The 25001-nt window shown below is 40.8% G+C and overlaps 1 protein-coding gene across 6 annotated transcripts in view; it reads right to left on the reverse strand.

Annotated features, from left to right (window-relative positions):
- MAST3 (microtubule associated serine/threonine kinase 3) overlaps nucleotides 1-25001 on the reverse strand; it is a 205434-nt gene that overhangs the window by 131918 nt on the left and 48515 nt on the right. For 4 of the 6 annotated variants that reach the window (XM_075282727.1, XM_075282709.1, XM_075282717.1 and 1 more), the window contains exon 1: nucleotides 11832-11957. The exons of 1 other annotated variant lie outside the window; for it this stretch is intronic. In XM_075282727.1, coding sequence (XP_075138828.1) covers nucleotides 11832-11878 — 47 coding nt within the window. In that variant the 5' untranslated portion in view covers nucleotides 11879-11957. Of the gene's footprint in view, nucleotides 1-11831; nucleotides 11958-25001 lie in introns of those variants that run through there. One more of the 6 variants, XM_075282764.1, reaches the window with a different exon arrangement.

Below are 25001 nucleotides of genomic sequence, written 5' to 3' on the forward strand. Positions count from 1 at the left end.
AAGCCCCACATAGTGAGGCATGGCAAAAAAACTCTGCAGAAAAAGCCATGGCGTAAATGCATCACCTTTTTTTCCCGCAGCACTCTTCATTCTGATTTCGCAGAGTTTTCCGCTGCAAGCTTTCTGCCCCTATCATTAGCGTTTCCTATTAGCGTTTCCACAGGTGTAATTGACATGCTGCGATTTTCACAGCAGATTTTTTTTCTACAATGTGTGGATGGGATTAGCCAGAACTCCATCCACTCTTCAGGTAGCGTAAAATGCTGCGGTTTCTGCTGTGGCATTTCCACTACAGGTAAAATGCAGCATTTTTACAACATGGGACCCCAGCCTAAATATAGTGCCTACTGAGAAGCAGAGTGGGTGCCATATTCTTATGGTGCTAATGCCTGCAATGAGAGTTCACCTGAACACCATGTTGTTACCCATTATTCTGCAGGAGCCATCCTGTCCTTATGACAGAGGGGGGCCTCATGAAGGCTCTCTGTGGCAAAAAAAAAAAAAAAAGGCCGTTTTAAAAGGGCTTATACATTTTTTTTTCCAGTAGCCATCGCATACATGTTTTAAAACCTATTTACATGGTGATCTTTAAGCAATTTAGGTTCTTTTGAGGGCCTTTCAATAACAATGGCCGTTCTATGGAATAATGCCTTAATTGTACTAGTTCTATCATACATATTATTTTGCTGTCAGAAAGGAAAAGAAGTTGCTTACCAGTTAACTAACTCACTTTTAAAGGCAATTAAATAGTTAAAACTTGACTTTCCGAGTAATTCCCTTCAGCAGTCATGTTAATTATTACATACAAGCGGCCTCTAATGAGTGGCTTTTTTGTCCTGTTCCGTTCGTTGTCCAAACACCTTTTGTGAAAGGTTACAAAACCCATTAAATCTATTTACTGCTATAATTTCCTTTCCATTATTAAATCAGGTTAGGATTTTCGTTTGTTGATTTTATTGTTCGCTATGTTATAGGTTTGTTGTTGGTGCCCCCTTTTTGAGAATAAGAAAAGGTTATATATAAGGGCGAAGAAATAAGATCAGTGTGTTAGCTACATTTCCTGGCTCAACTGTGGCTCGTATGAATGGTAAGGTATGATGCTGTGAGCTTCTGAATTGTTGTGACACTTTTTATGTGATGCTGTGAGTGCACCTACTATGCTTCGGTACCCGTGTACTTACAATTATTTCACTGAAAATAAGATGACTAAAATATAACATTTATTTATTTCCTATAAAATATTGATGTAATAAAAACAAGGCTATATGACATGTAGTCAAATATCTAACACTTGTCTAGTGGATCAATGTTCGTTCAAAAGAAGGCCAGTAAAGAATTTAAAGAAACAGACTCAGACCTGCATCGCAAGTAGACTATGGGACGCCTAAGTCTTATGCCGGGTTCATACACAGAATCCATCTCAAAATCCAGCTCATAAAACCACCTCCCATTGAATTCAATGAGTTCCTTTTTCCACGAGCGGTTTGTTCCCGCTTGTGGAATAAAGAAATGACATGCTCTTTCTTGAGGCAGATTCTGCCGCAGAGTCCGCAGCGCGAACACTCCCTCCTGACTAGGCCCATTCACTTGGGCCTCATCCGGAGCGGAATGCCACGACTGGATGCCGGATGCACTGCAGCGGCATCCAGTTGCGGCTAGCCGTTTTTTGGACCGGATTCTGAGGGGGCCTCCGCCTCAAAATCTGGTCCAAAAAAACCCACTGTGATCTTAGCCCAAGGTTGAGGCCTCGTTGCGGAAATGCAGCTTTTTTGTTGCAGATTTTGCTGCCGTTTATTGAGCCAAAGCCAAGAAAGGCTACAAAAGGAATGGTAAAAATATAGGACGCTCTTATACTTCTACCTTCTGCTCAATCCACTCCTGGCTTTGATTCAAAAAATCACAGCAAATTCTGCAACAACCAAAATCTGTTTCCTCAGCATGGGGCGTCAGCCTAAAGGACGCTGAGGTATGCTTACTTAGGAACCAAGGGACTGTAGTTTTTAGCTTAAAGATCCATTTGGGTTCCTCTTGTAAGAGCCTCTTATCCCAGGAGCCCTGGCATAGATGTATATTTTTTTTCCTATGTTCTTTGGAATATGGAAATTGTGTAGCAATTGTTCCCTCTCCCATCCTTTGGTTCACTTCATACCTTCCTATATGTTTACATGGGACCCCTTTTTTTTTTAGGGGGGCAGCTATTTGTAACTTGTAAGGATCCAGCTAACTTGCAGGGAAAGCTGGATCGTTGATGACCAGGCTAGACATTTGGCAGAACCGCTAGCCTTTTTGTGCTCAGGGTCACCAGCCTTCACTGTCACTAATACATATACTTTTATAAATATGGTTAAACAAGGACACTATTGAGCCTCACTGGGAGAGTCTCTCCTTCCATGCAGGAGCCTTTGCTTATCTGACGCTGCTTAGGTGGATGCTAGATATCCCAGAAAATGGAAGATGGAGCTCCAGAGATTTCTCCATAGCTGTGTGAACATCTCCCAGGGATTGGGGCCTAATGGGACAGACTTTAGTATAGTAGAATCCTGCCAGCAAATACGGTGTGCAGCAATCTTACTATCTGTGTGAATAAAACAGATCATTATATTTACAATTAACCCTCCTTATATGCAAAAATCACAAAGGAACAGAATCAATAGGATAGTGTGCTTTGAGGAATTGTGTGTTCCTTAGTAAAACAGGGTAGTGTTAAGGGATTTTCAGTGGAGAACCTAGCTTAATGCTGATCAAGCAGGAATGTATCCATCTTTTTGATCCACTAGTTGATAACTGTTGTATATTTGACAGTGTCTCATATAGCTGTGGTTTTAATGAATCAATATTTTATGGGAAATAAATAGAAGTTCTATTTTAGGCATCTTATTTTTCAGTGATAATATTCTATTATATTGGTGCCATATTCCATGTGCATACTTTCTGAATCCCAAGTGATAACAATTTCATTAGTAAAGATGAACTGTTACCATTTCATTGGATCTAAAACTGCAGATCATGAGGGACAAGTTGCCATCCCTACGATGTTAAACAGAAGTTAAAAATATCTCACTAAGTAGTACTTCGCTTGAAAAGGTTGAGAAAACCGCCATAGACTAACCAAACCTTCAACTAAGGGAGCCTTCACACGATGTAACGCTGCGCTCATTCTGATCGTAAAAACACGTTTAGATTGAGCGCGTAAAAAGCAGCTCCCATTGACTTGAATGGGAGCCGGCATACGTGCGCTCCCCATTGAAATCAATGGGAGGCTTTTTCCTATGCTTTCAATGTATTATGCGTGTAATATGTACATTGAAAGCATAGGGAAAAAAGCCTCCCATTGATTTCAATGGGGAGCCCACGTATGCCGGCTCCCATTCAAGTCAATGGGAGCTGCTTTTTACGCGCTCATTCTGAACGTGTTTTAACAATCAGAATGAGTGCAACGTTACATCGTGTGAAGGCTCCCTAAGGTGGAATTCTAAAAAAAAGGTCCAAAGAAAAGTTGCTCTATTAGTCAGAAGCAACATCATTCATGCCTTTGGTTATTAATTGTAAAGTGTTAACATTATTACTACTGAAGGCAAAAAGCATGAGGACCCTACAAACTCACAATATTTTCCACCATACTAATAAATTCCCATGGGAAAATTTAGTCATATCATATAGTAACTGTTCATATGCTCCTTTCCTTAAGTAATGTCGTAACAGTTATTTTCAGGCTCTATGAGTGGTGTCCAGTGGGATAAAGAATTGTATAGAAAGCCACATGTATTTGGAAAGCATTGTTTTTGAACTGATCATTTCTTGCTCAGTATTAGGTAGGTTAGACCATAATATGACCCCTTTATTGACCTTGGGGAGGTTGTTGTCTGGCCAGCATTTTGACCTTTCTATTTTAGTAAATACCGGTAACTGTATTCACAATAAAAAAAAAGAATTCTGGAGCGTCTTTTCTCTACTTCACATTGTGCCATTCCATTATGGGTCCTGTGTCCCTACACAGTCTGATACGGTCATTTCTGGTTGGGTCATGTTCCTACACATCTGGTAGCCAAGGTCCTAGAGTCAGTAGTCCAAACCAATGATGTTGACTCTATTCTATTCTATTTTATTCTATTCTATTCTTTCACAGCCCAACTCCTGCTCCATCTGCTTTATAAGATGACAGCAATGGTCAAACAGAATGTAATTCATGAAAAATCGTATGATTGAATACCTATGAAAGCAAATAGTCAACATACTATTAATCTAAATTATTAGACAAGATCAATAATTGTATAATATGATTTAAAATTATTACTAATTTATGGTTGGTGATTAATGAGGTTTTGCCTAGGCTGGTGTCTATCCCAGTCACTACAGACACACAAACTCCTAGGCTTATTATCAGATGAGGCGTGGATATATTCAGTGAGGTACTATTATATTGAAATTTGTTGGTTCAACCCGGCCAACCCTAGCTTATGTGGAAGATTAAGATCAAGCAAATTATTCCCCATGTCCATATACTAAATTACAAGCTCCTTTACCGTATATACTTGAGTATAAGCCGAGGTGGGCTTTTTCAGCACAAAAACTGTGCTGAAAAACTCGGCTTATACTCGAGTCAAGCAAAATAAAAAAAATATATATATTTTCTTTTTTTTTTTTTTTTTTTTTTTTTTGGGGGGGGGGGGGTGTGTGTCTATGACCAGCCTCAATAGTAATGTATAGGATCTCCCATAGAATAGTGAAAAAAAAAGAATTTTTAAAAAAAATAAAATAAATAAAAGTTCTAACTCACTCCCTGTAACATCTTTGCCCATCCGGGCGTTGGCGTCATCATCCGGCCGCACGCTGCGGCGCAGGAGATGTGTTCGGTTGTAATTTATTCTGTTGGTTTCTCTTTGCACTGAACACTGCCCTATGCCTTTTCTTTGGTAATTGATTTTCCACCACACCCATCTCCTTCAACTTCAGTTGGTTCTGATCCTCTAATGGTTAATCTGATCTTGCCCTGTGATTGACGGCCTGCCGTCCTGTCAACTCCATGGGCGGGTTCTTCCTCCCTATATAGCCTTGGCTCCCAGTCACACCAGTGCTTGTTATTGCCGTGCGTATACTTGCTCTTTACTGTCTCTGTTCTGATTACTCTATTATACTTGACCTTTGGCTTTCCTCACTGACTTCTCTTTTTGGACTCTGATTTGGTACTGTATTGCCCAACTGTTACTGACCCTTGGCTAAGTTGACTTCCCATTGTTGTTGTTCGTCTTGTCTGCGTTTTGTGTGTCACATACTCAGGGAGGGAACGTCTTCGTGGTTGCCGCCTATTACGTAGGATAGGGCCTGGCAATAGGAAGGGAGAGCGGGGGGCATAAGCTTAGGGCTCACTGTCTCTTGTGTCCCCGTTCCAGGGTTCCCTAACACTCCCTTCCCTAGAATACATATAAAAGTAGAAAATGACTGTGAAACATAAACACATTAGGTATCCCTGTGTCTGAAAGTGCCCAGTCTACTGAATATAGGGTATCTGCAGTGCTCCTGTTCCATCGGGAAGGAGCTAATAGAAGCACTGCAGATACATGATATTCAGCCAGGCTGAATTCCCCTTGTCCAGCACCCAGCAACTACTGCACCCAAAAACTCCGACATTTTAATTTTTGAAATTTTCCAGTAGCTGCTGCATTTCCTCCCCTAGGCTTATACTCGAGTCAATAAGTTTTCCCGTTTTTTTTTTTTTGTGGTAAAATTAGGGGGGTCGGCTTATATTCAGGTAGGCTTATACTCGAGTATATACAGTACTTCATCACGTAACCAACTTAGCACTTCCTCTCCCCATCCACATAGTCCTGGCCAAAATACATTCAGCTAGAGAAGTATACATAACTAGCCCACTATTTGGGGTCCTCCTAACAATGATCAGTGTAATGACCTTTCCCTATTTGTCTCTCCAAAATCCTGTTATGAGGTGTACACTGGGCCTATGCTCCTTGGTAATATGGATGGAAAATCCATTGGTATATATGTTATATATTCTGGGCCTCATGCTATATAGGTTTCAATGTACTATATGTGATATATCACATGTCTTATAATGTAGGCCATTGCTATATCGACCTTTGAATTTCATCATAATTGTTATGTTTTTTAATTGAAAATCAAATAGATTAAAAATAATAATAATAATAGACATTAAAAATAATTACAAAAACATTGTACATGAGGCAATGAGATCTATGCAGGAAAGGGTGATGATATTTTTAATGAAATTCCATGATGCTCACTATGAAATATTCAACTATGAGATCCAGTATCATGGCAACAGTGATACGTTTAGCCAAATAACCCCTTAAATAACCTGTGATCTCAAGTGACAAGTGGTGAAACTCCCGGGTTTCTGAAGAGACAGTGTGTGAGATTTGGTGTTTGTTATTAGGCTGGGTTATAAATGGAGGGGTGTTTTCTGGCTGGAAGATTCTGTCTCCATGGTAACCCCATCTGTACCACTTCAGTAAGATCCCCTTTCACTGTGAGCTTTATAAAAGGAGTTAGACAAGGATACAGCTTAAGTCCATTAATAGCAGAATGAGGGCATTATCATAATCTGCAAAAAAAAAGCATCTTACTCTATCACTAGATGCCTCTTATTTTATGATGAATAAACATGCAGACTAGTGCAAACACTGATACTGCTCCGATCTGTGCCGCCGAATGCATATCATAGTAAAGAAATTGGACTCATACTAAGTTTCACTAAGGCTGGATTCACACTTGCGTTGGAGTCGCAAAATCCACTTAAAGAGGACCTTTCATGGTTTGGGGTGCAGGCAGTTCTATATACTGCTGGAAAGCTGACAGTGCGCTGAATTCAGCGCACTGTCAGCTTTCCCGATCTGTGCCCGGTGTAAAGCGCTATCGGTCCCGGTACTGTAGGGCTTTACAGTCAGAAGGGCGTTCCTGACAGTCTGTCAGGAACGTCCTTCTGCCCAGCAGCGCCTATCGCGCTGTACAGTGTGAGCAGGGAGGAACGCCCCCCCCCTCCCCTCCTGATAATACTCGTCTATGGATGAGCACTGTACAGCGCGATAGGCGCTGCTGTGCAGAAGGACGTTCCTGACAGAGTGTCAGGAATGTCCTTCTGACTGTAAAGAGCTACGGTACCGGGACCGATAGCTCTTCACCCAGGGAACAGATCGGGAAAGCCGACAGTGTGCTAAATTCAGTGCACTGTCGGCTTTCCAACAGTATTTAGAACTGCCTGTGCCCAAACCCATGAATGGTCCTCTTTAAAATCAGTGGTGAAAAAAGTCCTTCAGTATAAAAGCAGCAAAAAAGTCAATAGTACCGCACACTCTAAAATTATATGTGGTGCTAGCGAAAAAAGGTCCTTCGACCCAAATATACTAGTGAAAATAGATTTTGTTGCCACACATGACATGCCTTGACACTTATACTGATCCTGTTACCACACTAGATCGCGTCTGATGAAGGTCTAAGGACCGAAACGTCATATCCAATTGATCTAGCCTGTCTTTCTATGCCAATATTTTGCATTGTGTCAAAAGGCGTTAACTATATTGTAAAATAAATCTCTATATTCCTTTGATCACAAAACAGTGTGTGCAGCAAAATCTTTCTTCAGTATAAAAGCAGCAAAATATAGATGGACACCATTATAGTCTATGGGGTCAGCGGGTGTAAGGTCTCTGTCTTTCAGGTCCCCATGTGAACCTGAAGGATGGCTCCTGAATGCTAGTGTGAACCTAGAGTAAAGGGAGACAATATTTTCTGCTGTAACAGGTAATGATATAAAAGATCTGTTATTATGGGAAGGATACGTATGAACACTGCACATGAGTGCTTACTATACATACTGTTACATTAATAACTCAGCAAACACTAACATACTTCAAAGTATACAATGACTTGTATACTTATAGTAAAGCCAGCCCTCATTGTGCAGGTAAAATACCTAAGAGGGGCGAGCGGGTGGAAAGATCCAGGGGGTGAGGGGGCTGGTTCTGATCAGGACAATGGGGTCAGGAGCAGATCAGAACCACCAGATCGATCATGAAGCATTTGCTGGATGAATGAAGGTAAATTTAACTCCCCTGACAACCCCTTTAAAAGTTGATGGAAATCTACAAAAATGAAACTCATTCCATTTCAATTCTGTTTCAAAATGTTGGGGCTGATGCAGTAAGGAAAGTGATCCACAACTCTGCCAACTTTGACATAAATTACGGTATACACACCTTACAATACTTCTATTAACTGTTTAGATACTTTTTGTTCCTGCCCAACAAGGGGACTTGGCTTAGCAGAAGGAGACATGACAAAGTAGAAAACTGCCTGACTTAAAGAGGACCTTTCACCTCCTGGGCACATGTGGTGTAATACACTGCTAGAAAGCCGACAGTGCTCTGAATTCAGCTTTCCCATTCTGTAACCCCGGTGAAGAGCTATTGGTGTCGTTACCGTAGCTCTTTGCCGTCAGAAGGGCGTTCCTGACAGTCAGACGGGAACGCCCTTCCTCACAGCAGCGTCTATAGCCCTGTACTGTGAGAGGGGGTGTTCCTTACTGCCCAGTGATGACGCTGAACGGTGAGGTGAACGGTACCAGCACCGATAGCTCTTCATCTGGGACACAGAACGTGAAAGCACTGTTGGCTTTCTAGATGGGTATTACACTGCATGTGCCCCAGGTGTGGTGAAAGGTCCTCTTTAACATGCAGAATCATGCAACGAAAATGTGCTTAAAATGTGCTTAAATGTGCGGAAACGCAGCTTTTTTTTGTTGCAGATTTTGTTGCCGTTTTTTGAGCCAAAGTCAGGAGTGGATCGAGCAGAAGGGAGAAGTGTAAAAACTTTCTATAGAGTTCCCATTCTTTATGTCGCCATTTTTGGCTATGGCTTAGAAAAACGCAACAAAATCTGCAACAAAAAAAGCTGCGTTTCCGCAATGTGGCGCCTCAGCCTTAGACAGTATTTAGTAAACTTAATAAGCTACAAATCAAAATGGATGCATATCAGGAAACTCTGAAATCTGCCCAATGGATAATTCCTACCTGTTAGGTTGAAAGCCTTGACAATAAATAGATCACAAGATGTTTGCCTGGTTGAGACCCAGACAACCTAAGTTATCTAAGACAAATCTTCTAGTGTGTTTAGCTTCTTACAATGCCACCAAGACATTATGCATTGTCTTCTGAAATCAATGGATTGTTTATATAAAGCTAAGACGCCATGTTGTGGAAACACAGGTTTTTTTTTTTTGCAGATTTTACTGCGTTTTTTTGAGCCAAAGCCAGGAGTGCATTGAGCAGAAGATAGAAGAATAAGAATTTCCTATACATTTCTCATTCCTTTTGTAGCTAAAAAAAAAATACAGCAAAATCTGCAACAAGAAAATCTGCATTTCTGCAACATGCAGCACAGGACATATTCTGTAAAGTGAAAGATGTTTTTTTTGTAACAATAACCTGGCCAAGACTTTCAACAGAGGAATTACACAGATTCCAATAATAAGGTATACAAAAATAGGTTTTCTAACCTGTAAAGCCCCTCTAACTATTATAGTTTATGTAGGACTATGAGGAGCATCTGTTGCTTTAGCAGCCAAGGCATAGGTATAATTGCACCTTGATGCAGCTCATGATTCATATGTGCTGAGGATCCCTTGTGTAACTCAGTGCATTTATATTGGATGCAAAATCACACATCATATCATATAGCATGATTCATCAGCTTAAGGCCGGGGTCCCACATTGTGAAAACGCAGCATTTTAGCTGCAGCGGAAACAGTGCTGCAAAAAACACTGTGTTTTACGTTACCTGCAAAGTGGATGGGATTCAGGCTAATCCCATCCACACTTTGTAGAGAAAAATCCACAGAAGACATTTTGGCTGCAACTCACTATGTGGGACCTTAGCTTAGCTGCTAGAGCTTGTAAGTACCCCACTCTCATTGTGCTATACTGCCTGTTAGCATTCTAGTCTAGCTTTTACTTGCAGAACATGCAGTCGCTTTCTAGATTATTTACGTGAAAGATGTAGTTGTACTGCCCAATACAATTCATTTACAAAATCAGTAAATTTGTCAGCACTTCAGCCCTGACATATGTTTCCACTAAACCCTATACCCTTGGAGTAGCTTCCCATCATTGATCAGCCGCCCCATCTGTCCATCAGTATTTATGTTCTAAAATATTAGCCCATGTTTTTTGTAAATTTTGTCAATTGTCAATTATACCCATGGAAATGCTGACGCTCTCTGTATACATATAACAGAGGCAGAAAGTCCGCAGAGGAAGACTCTGGAATACCTGTGAAAAATGATGGGTTTCCACCGTGGTCTTTTCCGCAGTGTTTTTTGACTGTGGCTCACTACATGGGGCCTTAACCTAAAGGTGAGTTGACACAGTTTTTTGAACACTGAAAAAATCTTCAGCAATTGGGAATCTTGGAATTGGGAGTTTTTTTGACACTGTTTTTTTTTTTTTTTTTTAAAGAGGACCTTTCACCACTTTTGGGCACATGCAGTGTTATATACTGCTGGAAAGCTGACAGTGCGCTGAATTCAGCGCACTTTCGGCTTTCCCGATCTGTGCCCGGTGTACAAAGCTTACGGTGCCGGTACCGTAGTGCTCTATAGTCAGAAGGGCGTTTCTGACCATTAGCCAGAGACGTCCTTCTGCCTCGCGGCGCCAATCACGCTGTGCTGTGGAGCGGGGAGGAACTCCCCCCTCCCTCTCCTGATAATGCTCGTCTATGGACGAGCGCTGTGAGCAGAGGGAGGGGGCGTTCCTCCCGGCTCCACAGCACAGCGCGATAGGCGTCGCGAGGCAGAAGGACGTCTCTGGCTAATGGTCAGAAACGCCCTTCTGACCATAGAGCACTACGGTACCGGCACCGTAAGCTCTGTACATCGGGCACAGATCGGGAAAGCCGACAGTGTGCTGAATTCAGTGCACTGTCAGCTTTCCAGCAGTATATAAAACTGCATGTGCCCAAAAGTGGTGAAAGGTCCTCTTTAACACTAGTACACTGTTTTGGGGGATGGACCTGGAAAGACTACCTTAATAAAACCGCACCAATTTTTTTCTGCCTTCCATTTATTTTTATATGTCTTGCAAAGCTTTGCAACTTGTGCCTTTATTTAGTGCATATTGGACCTTTTTGTGGGCTTGCTTGCTCATACTTTATGACTCATCTGCATCTTTTTTTCCAGATGTTTTCTTCCCTTACCACTTTTGCTTGTTGGTGAGGAAAGAGGGCGTGGCCAAAGTGGAGTTTTTCTTTCAGGACTGTATTTATGCATACCAACTCCAGTATATGGGCAGCATAACAAAGCCCATCATGTCACAGCATTGGAAACACAATTCCATGTGGTATGTTATGTACATAATTTATTACGCAAGTAATAACTAACATATACTCAACGTTTATCACGGAACTGTGCCTATTTAATAAATATACAAAACTACCAATAAAGCATTGAAAAAAATAAGGCTCAAATGTAAATTTCAAATAAAGATGGTGCACGTAATAAATAGCCCCCAATATTTCATTGCTTTTTACATGCAGTTACTGCCATTCATAGAAACACATGCTTATTCCCAACAGGTCTACATTACATCACAGTTATATAGTATGATTTTCCTTACATGTTGAATAAATCTAAAAAGTCAGGCACACACTCGTATCGCAGGTAGATAGAAGACTACATTGAGCTTCAACAGCTGTTTCAGCCATTTCCCAAAAAACCCTCCAAAATACCATGAACCTCTGTGAATACATCCATTAATTCAATCCTTCCAACCCCCAGGAAATTGCAGACATATGCGGATACTCACTCTAATGTCAATGACGGGATTTTCAGTTTGTCTCTTCTGGATTTCATGGCTGTTCACAATGAATCCTGCTGTAGTGTGTTTCTCACTCTCCCTGTCTGCTCTTTCCCTTATGTTATCAGCACAGCCAGAGATAATAAGTGTACTAGGCACAGCTGTCCATTGGGAGGGAGGGAGAAGAAGGAAGGAGGGAGGGAGCATGTGTGTAAAGACTGAGTAATGCAAATTTACAGACTGCTCTCTGTATATGGGTCATCCCATCGATGGCTCTGACCCCCTTGTGCATATGCTTCGTAAGGCACAAACAAATTGCTGGTGAGTAAACAGACAGATTAGCCACTTAAGGTTATATAATAGGGCATAGTCTTTCAGCACTCCAGTGAGTACACTGCTCACCATACAGTTACTAGCACAATTGATATGTGTTATTTGCTAAGAATGACTCTTAGTTTATTAGTTTATGTACTCAGTGGCTCGTAAATAAAATTCATTCTGAAGGACCATTATACATCAGCATGCAAACAGTACCTGAATTCACAGATTCCTAAAATGTCACCAACATAAATTTAATTCTCAGTGGTAACCTGCTGCCTAAACTTTGCTTCTGACTGTTTCTGTCCTGCAGTCCTGTCAGTAGCCTTCTGCCTTGCATTTGCCTTCAACTAGGACCCTCTGCACCCTGTGAGCCAGGGATATGTGCCCATGTGGCAGCTGGCCTTGGGCAAGAGAACGATGACTGTTGATTGGGGCTGTGAACTCTGGTGAGTGCACTTGAGATGGAGCCATGGTTCATGCGGTACCCCAGGAAGGTGGAAGCCGAGCTTCTCACTAGAAGGGTTTATGGTGGGCTTCTTCATTCCCCATGAATAGTCCTCCATTCTTTTATTGTCAGGTAATTTGCTGATTGCATGTAAATAGCTCCAGAGAAGTAGTGGAGCTGGGTCGAATGGTGGGTTCCTTTGTGGAGCTGCCATTGCCTAAGCTTCATGTTTCCTCTCTTAGTTTAGTTCCTAAAAAAGAATCATGGAAGTCTGTCTTGTCAGTCCCAGTGATTTCGATGCTTGTTTACACTTATTGACTGTATTTAGGTTTGTTATGCGTATTTTTGATGTGCCTATAGTGGAGGACAAAATTGAAGGTCCAATGACGTGGTTGTCCTTTTATAGAAATTGATTCTCAGGACCTGGGCTTTAGACTACCTGAAGACAAGTTGGCTTGTTTGGTTTCATGTATTGATGAGGTTTTGTTGGCAAAAAAAGGTGACGTCACTCCAAATTCAATCCCTTCTTGGCTTGTTGGTCTTTGCCTACAGAATAATTTTGATGGGTCAGGTTTTCTTGCTAAGGCAATTTATCAGTTAGCAGAAATTTCACAGATACAGCAAGCAAGTTTGACTTAGTTGCTGTTTTGGGTTCTTCATGGTGCAGGGTCCCCTGGCCTGAGAATTAGTAGTTTCTCGGACCAAAAATCTTACTTGCTTGCGCAGTTTTCGATAGTAGTCTCTGTGGATCTATGAGGAGAGAGGATGAGAGATCGTCGAATTCACTTTTGGACAGATAATATGTCAGTTGTACAAGCTGTTAACAGTCTGTCTTCCGGTTCCTTACCTGTGTTGGCATTATTGCGATACCTGGTATTGCGGTGTTTACAGCTTAATGTTTGGTTTAGGGCAAAACATGTGTCGTTTGTTAGTAATAGAATGGCTGATATGTTGTCTCGCTTCCAAGAACTTCATCCCACGGCAGCTGTGGTTGGGGAACTTTGCCCAGATAGCTTATGGGTCCTGGTCAATTTTTAGGTCTTTGGAAGTCAGTGGTTAAATCCACCTCACGGAGTCATAGTAAGGCCTGGGGAGGTTCGTTGCAAGTTGTGGTTTAGGGATTTCCAGCTGATGATAGCAGATATTTGGGTGTTACTCTGGTGAGCCCACCGAGCTGCATACGAGATCTGGTCTAATAAGAACCTTTTTCAAGCATTTTGGAGAGCATTTGAATGATATCGGGAACAATATATTCCTGTCAGCATTACAGGATGGTGTTGAGCATGTCCTGTTGTTGTTGGGTAGGAGTGGTCAGAATGCCGAGTAGAGGTACTCGTACTCCTCCAAGGCGGTGGTTTGTTCACCCAAAAGAGTGAAAGTGGTTTCCTTCTTGCTACCTGGCTTTCAACAATGGCATTGCTGAACATGCTTGTTCTTATTTATGTCTATTATGTTTTATTGTTTTCTGGGCCAAGTGAGTTTTTGGTTAAATAACCATGGACCAATATATATTAATAGATTGAATAGAAGAAAAAACAGACATTGTTGGGTGAAGAAATGGCCACAGCTTTTTTTATAACAATTATATTTACAAACATAACGAAAAACCCACTTGGCCCAGAAAACAATAAGACATAATAGACATAAATAAGAACAAGCAAGTAATGCCATTGGATGCCTACAGCAATGGGCAGGGAAGAGGCGTTCGGTAAGTACATGCAGTCAAGAACAGCTCTTAATAAAGAAACAAGGGATAGAATAAAAGAAAGCAGGATTTCACTGAATGGATCCAAAATTTGTTAATAAAGTATATTACAAAATTTATTTATGACAGAAATGCTGCCAGAAATCAAAATTTGTCCAAAAGTTTAGTCACGCTTTAAGAATAGAAACTATGTGTTTTAGTCTGTCATCATATTTTAGCATGTAAATTGCAGCAGTTACATACGTGAAGCTCAACTGAATGTAATGCTTCCAGGTCTGGGATATTCTTTGATTTGTAAATATGCAAATGAGCTACCTGGATCACCAACGGCGTTTCTGCCTCTCCTAACTGCTATGCCCTGCTGCGCTGTAATTTACCTTCTTCCACACTCCTTTCCTTGAGTGACAGGTTCTGGAAGTGAAGCTGAAGTCTCGTCTGGCGTCATGTTTATACCATACATTACATCATTGTCGCACGCCCAGAACCTCTCTGATCTTGAAGGCCAGAGTGCATGTACTGTGCATGCATCAATTGTGTCAAAGTACACACAGAAATTGTGCGACCATGGGAGAAGGTTTGCAGACACTTGCATTCCACCAAACCAAGTAGGAACACCCACTTCAATGAGTCACACTCTATTTCTGGCTAGGACATGTCCATATTCACAAGGATGGTTTCTGAAAGTTAGGGACTAATCTGGAAAAGTTGCAACTACACTGGCAAGTGATATAATATGTATATATGCTTTTACTTCTGATTTGTTTCAGGAAAATAGAAAGTTAATCTTTCACCATTTTAAAAAAAAAGTAACTACAGATAGTGAAATATATGACTCCTTTCTGTTTCTGTTTTCTGGTTGTAGATATTTTATTATATCTTCTGTACAAGGTTTTGAGGGCTGTCATCTTGCCTGAGCTTCTTATCTGCTCTGTCATCACTAGACATTATCTAGACATCTAGAGGTCTTTGGAAGCAATTTTCTAGCCATTAAGTCCGATGAGACAGTTTTCCACACATGTTATGTGTACGGTGACAAGCTGTGACATCATTTTTTGTCTGTAGTCAGGGCCAGCGTTAGGGGGTAAACTGGGAAAATGTCCAGGGCCCCCATCTCCAAGAGGACCCTGGGATTTGGATCAGAGGAGACTTATTAACATGTGTATTGGCGTGCTATGCATGCCAATACTGTGGATATCTATGTCAGAGCAGGGCGCTGTAATGTTCCTGCTCTGGCATAGATGACGGCATAGAAGACAGGGCACGATGATATCACTACATCGCATCCCCTTTGCAGGACCTGCTCTGGAGTCCAATAGCAGGCAGTGACTTCAAACATCAAAACAAACAACAACATTTATAAGGAGAACTTATTGTTAATAGGGGACCTATTATATAAGGACAGGGGTGGGGTGGGGGGGCGAGATAGTTCCACTAGTTTTATTAACAATAGATCCTTCTTATAACTAGCCCCACCAGATTTATTATGAATAGTTCCTGTTTATACATACTCCCCCCCCATATAAATTTGTTATCCTAGGGTAACTATTATATAAGGGGGGAGAAGTATGTAAAAAAAGGAACTATTAATAATACATCCAGTGGGAGGGGTTATTTATATATACATAGACAGAGAGAGGAACGATTATTAATAAAGAGGGCTAATATCTCTGACCTATCCTTCAAGCCACATATTCAAGCCCTCAACATCTCCTGCCGCCTCCAGCTCAAGAACATCCACCGAATTCGCCCCTTCCTCACACAGGAAACTACCAAGATGCTAGTCCATGCCCTCATAATCTCCCGCTTAGACTACTGCAACACCCTTCTCCATGGACTCCCAGCTAACACCCTCGCCCCCTCCAGTCCACCTTAAACTGCGCTGCTCGCTTAATCCACCTCACGCCCCGATCTTCATCAGCTGCTCCCCTCTGCCAGTCCCTCCACTGGCTACCTATAGCCCAGCGAATTGAATTCAAGCTACTAACGCTAACATACAAAGCCATCCACAACCTGTCCCCTCCATATATCTCTGACCTCATCTCCCGCTACCTGCCCACACGTAACCTCAGATCCTCCAATGACCTCCTACTCCGCTCTGCTCTCATCCGCTCCTCACACAATCGCCTCCAAGATCTCTCTCATGCATCCCCCATACTCTAGAACTCCTTACCATCACACATAAGACTGACCCCCACAATCACAGGCTTCAAGAAGGCCATGAAGATTCACCTATTCAGGAAGGCCTACAACCCCCAATAACACTTTCACCACACCACCATCTGTACAGTCTCCCCCTCTCCTTCTGTCTCTACCCCCTTCCCCCATAGATTGTAAGCTTTCGCGGGCAGGGCCCTCTACCCCACTGTGCCAATCGGTCACTGTTAGTATTATATCTACCTGTATATTCTGTGTATTGTATGTAACCCCCAAATGTAAAGCACCATGGAATTAATGGTGCTATATAAATTAATAATAATAATAATAATAATAATAATACTATTAATAATAAGGGGGCTAATAATAAGGAGCATCTAAAGCTAGAAGACATATAGTTCTATTAAATGTGTAAGATGTTGCCAGTGTCTGGCCATATGCATGTTTTTTAGTCTAGTTTAGTTACACTAAACTGAACCAATAGGAAACAAAAGCTAAAGTTTAAATAGACATATAGAAATCAATGGGACATGTGCTGTCTGTGAGAAGCACTCACCGTAAATAGGCGTGTGACTAAGTCCTTACTCAAGTACTTTTGTTTCTTAAGAAATACTTTGAGGTGATCTATAGTAAGAACATTATTTCTTTTACCTTTCCTATTTCCTATGATCTGTTGATGTGAATGCATTACCTTGTATGTACATTGGCTTATATTTTTATTTATTTAGTTAGTTCTCTTGTTTATATATGTATTCCACAGCGATTTACAGATTTATAATCAATAATTGTTCAAAGTAAATCTCATAATCTAAATTTCCTGTCTTAGGCCTGGGACCCCACTTAGAGTAAATGTTATGGTTTGGAAACACCACAACAAAAACCGCAGCGTTTTACAGTCACTGCAAAGTGAATGGGATTTACACATTGCAGAAAAATGGTAGCAGAAAGACTGTCTATGAAAAGCGTTGCTTTTTCTCTACATCCTGCTACATGGGGCCTTAGCTTCGGTCTTGGGGAGGACATGCAAACTCCATATAGTTTCATTATTTTTCTTTATATTTGACTGACATTTTAGAAAAACTGATTAGACATGAAATAAAAAAAATACATTTTCCAATTTAATCTTCTAAAAATATTCTAGAATTATATACCTATTGTACAGATTACAATTAAATCCTAATATAGCTTTGCATGATATATTTTCTTATATTCTCAGCATAAAAGAATGTGTATATTAATATGTAAGTAGAGAATATACAATTTTCATGCTATAAAATAGTTTGTAATACTTGCATTTAGCAGTGCTGCATTCTGACTATATGTCCCTATAGTTTCTAAAATATATACAGTACCTTACTATAAAAAGGTGTTTTATCACATGCGCTCTTGCACGCCCACACACATGTACACACACTTGATATAATTTCCTGTCCCTTTAGATTCCATTCCAGAGATTATATACAATCTACATAAATAGGTGGAAATTAGCAGTACAATCAGGGGTGTGACTATGTATAGAGCTGTATAAATAACTGCCATAGACTCAGGCCCCATGTAGCTGGCCTCAGCCAAAACAAACGCACCATTGTGTTTTTTGCCGCAGCGCTTTTCACAGGTAGTCCACAGAGTTTTCCTGTGTGGACTCTCTGTCCCTATTATACCTATACAGAAATTTCCAGCTTTTCCATAGGTGTAATTGACATGCTGAGATTTACAAAAATACAACGGTTTTTGAAATCACAGCATTTCCGCTGCAGATGGTTTTCATCATGGATGGATGGATTATCTGTGTGGATGGGATTAGCCAGAATCCCATCCACTTTGTAGGTACTGTAAAATCACGGCATTTAAGCTATGTTGGGTCTTATCTTTGGAAAATGTGTCTCTAGTTTTACATTTATTCTGGCTGCCAGATGCCACATCAGCACTTTCCAGTTGGAACTATTAACTATGGTAGTCACTAATATCTATGTGGGGGGACAATTGGGATAGTATTACCTGGGGAAGGGGGGGGGGGGTTATATAGGATACTATTACCTACGTGTATAAACATTATGTTAACATCTACCTTATGGTTGCCTTCAAAGGTCTATAAATGTAATGAAACCTAATTGAAATAGTGTTATGGTTAGAGGCAAGGCCACAATAAAAGCAATAGCAGGGGATTGACTTCTACCATGTTTCCCCGAAAATAGGACGTACCCTGAAAGTAAGGCATGGCAGACATTTTACTGCCTTGCCTAATATAAGGCGCTCCCCCGAAAGTAAGACGTGAATAGAAATGAATGGAAGTAGCCGGCAAGCGGGGGGTTAATCGGCGTGCTGGGCGCTTCCATTCATTTCTATGGGTGCTGGGTGCCATAGTTAAACACCCGCCGGGTGTTTAACTATGCCGGCCACCCGGGAGTCGGGCGGCCGCCATAGCCGCCTGGTGTCTGCTGTTTTGCATTGCAAAAAATCGTCATTTCTTTTGAAGGCAGGTCGCCTGTCTGTAATGTATTACAGGGGGTTAATAAATGCAAAAAAAGAAAAAAAATGTATATATATATATATATATATATATATATATATATATATATAAAAGTATTAAAAATTCAAATCAACCCATTTCCCTAGAACACATATAAAAGTATGTAAATACTGTGAAACACATACCGTACATGTTAGGTATCCCTGTGTCCAAAATCGCCTGCTCTACAAATCTATAAAAATATTTTTATACTGTACAGTATTTAATAAATGTTAATTTTTATATTTAGCAATATATGTGAATTCTTCTTTGAAAAAAAATAAGACACCCCCTGAAAATAAGACATGGCACATCTTTGGGAGCAAAAATTAATATGACACTGTCTTATTTTCGGGGAAACAGGGTAACAATAAGCAGTTGAGACAGCTATTTAAAACTAGCACACTCCTGCGAGCCAAGACAGACTCCCAGGCACCTTCACCAGAGCATGGTGAGTTGGACTTGCACTGAATCTGGGAATATGAATTGTCACCAGACAGATACATGTACTAATAATAAATGCACTGCTGCAGACACCAAAACAAAGTCCATTAAAACTTACACAGTGGCGTGGACACAAGAGAAGGCGTACAAACAGGGTCAAAACCAGGAGAGAACGCAATAAGCAGAGTTAAGAGACAATAGAAATATCCAGAAAACAGGCCGAGGATCACACATCTGAATGGCATGCCAAAGCAGAATCAGGAGGAAAATAGGGAATACAGGGCGCAAGCCAAAGGTTAAAAGCAAACAGGTACAGCCACAAAATGGAGAGCCAAACTAGGAGTAGTAAACAATTAGACGCACCTTTGTCAGGAAGGAGTGGTCTTATATAGGCCTCTTTAGCTGCTAAATGGTCAAAGCATAGAAGTACAAACACACAAAAGCTTCCCCAGATAGTTTTGGCAACGTTAAAGAAGCAGCAACTGAAATGACACTCTTGACACATACAACGGCTCTTTAAAAACAACCATAACGCTTATGTGGCCCTCAGCGAAAATGAGTTTGAAACCTGTGGCGTATAGTAATGATAATTGTACTCATGTGTATGCTTACATACAAGGGTAAATTACACACCATGAATTTTGCAATAGAAGAGCAGCAATACATGTGAGCAAAACAGCATATGCTTACTGAGCAGCTGCGTTATAAAAAAAATGAAGGTTCTCAGCATAATATATTAATAAAGTTATCAGATTAATACACAAAGTATGTGCTAAAAACTCAAACAATATTTACATTTTAGATTATTTTCATACAAGGCATCCTTGGTGTGAAGAGCGTGGACAAGCAGATCTACAGTGATTTTTTTCTGAAATGAAATTATGTCAACTGGAGCAGAATATGATTTATTTTTTAAATAACAAACAGAATCAGAGCCCACATCATCAAACTGCTCATTTTGGCTGGGAACAGAGCAACAGATGGACAATGAACACATATGTGGAGTAGGAGGAAACGCTTATAAATATCATTCAAATAGACAATACATTTACAAATGGGCTGTCAGTTGATTTTCAGCAGACTGTATAAAGATTGGATTGGACACAATGGGGGAGATGTTTTAAGATGAGTCCAATGGAAAAGTGAAGTAGTTGCCAGTGGTGACCAAATTCTACTTTACATTTTTCAGAGGCCCTTTGGATTGGTTGCCACATGAATCTACTCAACTCTTTCCCTACCAGTTCTTATAATCTCCATTGGTCACTTAGTATACTGGAGAAGCAGGATTTGAAAATTCCATACAGTCATAGGGGAAAATTTGTCAATCTCTTCATCAAAAAGTAGAAGAATATGGATTTTCAAAAAGTTGCACAAAATTATCACAATCATACTGTATGTGGTTGACTAGTTGGTGTTTTGTAATAGTAGAAATCATTTTTATCTCTCATTATAAAGTTATGTTTCACCTTTTACAATGGCTTTCTTGAAGTAAGTTTATTGAACGTTATGACCTTTGGCCTCTATAAATGTTATCTGACTTGATCCAACATACAAGTAATTACTGTAGTGGAAAAGTTTTATACATTACTGTGTATACCTTATCCTACAAGCAGGCATAAAACTAAAGACAGTGGTAAAAGCTGTACCAAGCTGTTATACTGCTGAGTACTATAGCTGTGAATTGAAAGCATACTGTACCTCCAGTTAAAAACAACTTTTCATATATGAATAGTGTATTTAACTATAAGAAACTTTGTAATATATCTTACTAAGGAGATCTGTTTCTTGCTCTACTTATTAGGCTACTTCAATCATTTAGCTTAAATCTGACTGCTATTTATATAAGATTCTGTCTCTGTTTTCATCTTCATACACCAAACTCTATGGAGAAGTAGTGGGGAGTAGGAGGCTGCTACAAGCTAGTTGATTGAGTTATTGCCTTACTCTGTGCAATGGTAGTTTCTTATCTACAAGCATAGCATTGTTTAAAAGACCACAGAGTAGCAGAGTGTAATAGCACAATTATTTGTGTATTCTCTTCTTGCCCCTCCCCTCTTCATAGATTAATATGTAGAAAGTAACTCAGACTTAAAAGTGGAGAAGAAAACATATTTCTTTAATAAGATATATTAGAAAGATTTTTTATATTCCACTGAGCTACATGAAGTTTTAACTGGAGGTATGCTGTGAAAGGAGGAGAAAAGCAATACCAACAGTAAGTGAGGATTTCTACCCAAAATGTAACATTGAATAAATCAGGAGTAAGGTGATATTGTCACTCCTTAGGGAGAGACCACTGCCAAGTCAGTCTTCTCTGCGCCGGGCTGAAGAGATCCAATCAGATCGAAACAGCTGCCCTCGCCTGAGAGATTGTACTTGGTAAAATCCCACATCATTGCATTGCAGCAAAGGCCTCTGGGAAGGTCGAGCATGATGTTAAAGGGAGTGCCCACTATTTGGCTGCATGACTGAGGCACTGTCTTCCTAATTACCATCATGGAAGACAGATTTGCATATCCTCAGGCAGCGCCCTCTATTGGACTGCATGACTGAACCACTGTCTTCCTAATTACTCATGGAAGACAGATTTGCATATTCTCAGGCAGCGCCCTCTATTGGACTGCATGACTGAGCCACTGTCTTCCTAATTACTCATGGAAGACAGATTTGCATATAAATCAGGAGTTTGATATTTTCTACTCATTCAAACACTTTTCTAATCTGGAAAACTGGAAGTGTAGACATTTTGGATTAGAGACTAATGATCAAGTGTCAAAAATTAGGTGACAACCAATATGGTCAAACTTCATGTAGTCCCTTGTTTAATATTGCCCGACAATTGACGCTGGGTTTAAACCAGCACCGTTCTACGTTTTCAGGTTTCCGTCTTCTGCCGACAGAAGATGGAAACCTGGCAGACCGTGTCCGTCCGTGAGCGCCGGTGAGCATTTTGTGCTCTCCCCGCGGCGAAACAGTTTTTTTTTTTTAACCAGACACAAAGTCCTGCATGTCCGACTTTGTGTCCGGTTAAAAAATCCGGTTTTGCAGAGTGACTGCAGGTTTTTGCCTCCTGCCCAGCTTCGAGCAGGAAACGGAAACCTCGAAAACAGAGACCGGGCTCTGATGTGAATGAGCCCTGAATAGAAAAATTGTAAAATGTTTGTAAATGCTTTTTTATGATTTTGTTTAAGTAGTATGCAGTAGTCAGCCATAACACTAAAGTATAACAAAACTTTTGATATTTTGATGGTATTGTGACATTAATAAAGGCTGGAATTCATTTTCTTTACCAATTTTGGCTGCTTTCTGTGAAATCCTGTGCTTAAATCTACATTCTGTCCTTTATTTATTCTTTCTCTTGTTTCTCTGTTGCTAGCTGAAATCTGCACATTGCTTATCCTGTGTATAGATGGATGAGCTCAAACAGACATACAGTATCTTGGGTAGAGGCATAACTTGAATTTCCTGTTGTCAGGGTCTGGGGTTGCTAGGTGGGGTGGCATAGACACACAAGTCCAGTTTCTTTAGTCCAAAACAAAGGTAGAGTTTATTTTCACTCAAAAAGGTAGTGCAGCAACAATACAAAAACAATACAAAAATAAATACCTGCCCGGCTAGGCTCTAACTAAACATAGAATAGGTTACCTCACCTAGAATAACAGAAATCAAAAGCCAGTAGAATCATTCAGGACACAGCCCCAAAAATATGACCTCTGTCTGGCACTCCAGTCAAGCTCTGCCCAAAGTCTTGCTGCTGGAGCTGACCTTTTAAACCTCACTGATGAGGACAATTCACAGCAGCTGACAGACTGCAGAAACATCCACAATGTGATGACTGGAGGGGGTTGGAATGACAGGTCCCACTACCAACCTACCTGCCATTCCTAAATATCCAGCCCAATAGAGAGAACTTGAAATAACGCCCAGCAGACAAAAGTTATCTGCTGAGAATCAGTCTATCTGGAGTTTTTCATCTCACGCACCTGAGTAGTCTGGGTGAGATGTATACCCCCTCCATTATCTGACCAGCCATCGGCTTACGCTGTAAACAATATGGAGAGCTGTGATGCCTGGGTACTGGTGATCTTTAGGAGTCCCACATGTCAGGCCATCCCCAAGATAGGCCAGATATGTTAGAAACTGGGTAACCACTTTAAAATACTGCATACTGGTGTAATAGCGCAAATGTGCATTGTCCATTAAGCAAGCCTACCCAAAGGAATGTATAATGCAGTTAGTTCCCTATTACACCAGTGCCTAAACAAGTAAGGTTGATTAACCACACATATTTCACAGTTCATATTGTATAGCAGTAGCCAACAGCAGTTTTCGGGTGCAGCAGAAGTCAGTAACAGTAGCTTCTTAGTAGTTCCACAAAACATAGATAAACTTTCAAAATGCAAAGGAGTAGTCCCAGCAGATCTCTCTAGCTTCCCTGCTCACACAGGAGTTGTGCTTAGCTCTCAAGGGTCCTGTTATTCCAGACTTATGGTAAGGTTCTTGGGTTTTATCCTGGCTCATTTCCAAACTTCATAGACACTTCGCACAGATTGGACTCAAGTGACAAAAGACCACAAAAAGTACTGAAAAACAGTTTTTCCAGCCATGGAGGTTTTCTCTCCATGGTATGATACAGAAATGTAAATCAGTGGCATGCATAGACTGAACTTTGAGTGGCGTGAGAGGCACTGCTGATATACAGCCAATGGGTGCAATAGGACACCACCCATTTGGAGAATTATTGCCCTCCATTCACCCTCCAAAGAGAAAATACCATAACAGAAACTACTGGGATGACTACACCAATACTTAAAGCGTAAATAAAGGGGCTCTATCAGCAAAATTATGCTGATAGAGCCCCACATATGCATGAATAGCCTTTAAAAAGGCCATTTAGGCATTACTAATGTTATATTAAACTACCCCCCTCCCCATATTAAAATAATACTCTAAAAAAGAATATGATAATCATACCATAACATGCACGCAGTATTTGCTTGTAATCCCGCGCCGGAGCAGTAGCAGGGGAACAGTAGCAGGGGAACTGAGCATGCTCAGTTCCCCTACTACTGTTCCCCTGCTACTCCTTGGGTCCCGTCTTCCTCGTCTTCAATCCCGCGCCGTCCTACTGTTCCCCTGATACTGCGCCGACGCGGGATTGAAGACGAGGAAGACGGGACCCAAGGAATAGCAGGGGAACAGTAGCAGGGGAACTGAGCATGATTATCATATTCTTTTTTAGGGTATTATTTTCATGCAGAAGACGGAAACCTGAGAACGGAGATCGAACGTTGGTGTGAACCCAGCGTAGCAAGTACCCTCTGTTTCCTATCAGTGAGCCAGTTGCTAACCCAAATGCATATGTTTTCCCCCAGTCCCAACATTCTCATTTTGCATACCAACTGTTTATGTGGAACAGTATCAAAAGCCTTTGAAAAGTCCAGGTACACCACGTCTACTGCATTACCCATGTCCAGTCTTGAACTGACCTCCTCATAGAAGCTGATCAGATTAGTCTGACAGGACCGATTCCTCATAAACCCATGCTGATTTGGTGTTATAAGATTATTTACATTGAGATACTCCAGGATAGCATCTCTT

The sequence above is a fragment of the Leptodactylus fuscus genome, chromosome 1 (assembly GCF_031893055.1).
Source record: "Leptodactylus fuscus isolate aLepFus1 chromosome 1, aLepFus1.hap2, whole genome shotgun sequence".
Taxonomy (NCBI): domain Eukaryota; kingdom Metazoa; phylum Chordata; class Amphibia; order Anura; family Leptodactylidae; genus Leptodactylus; species Leptodactylus fuscus.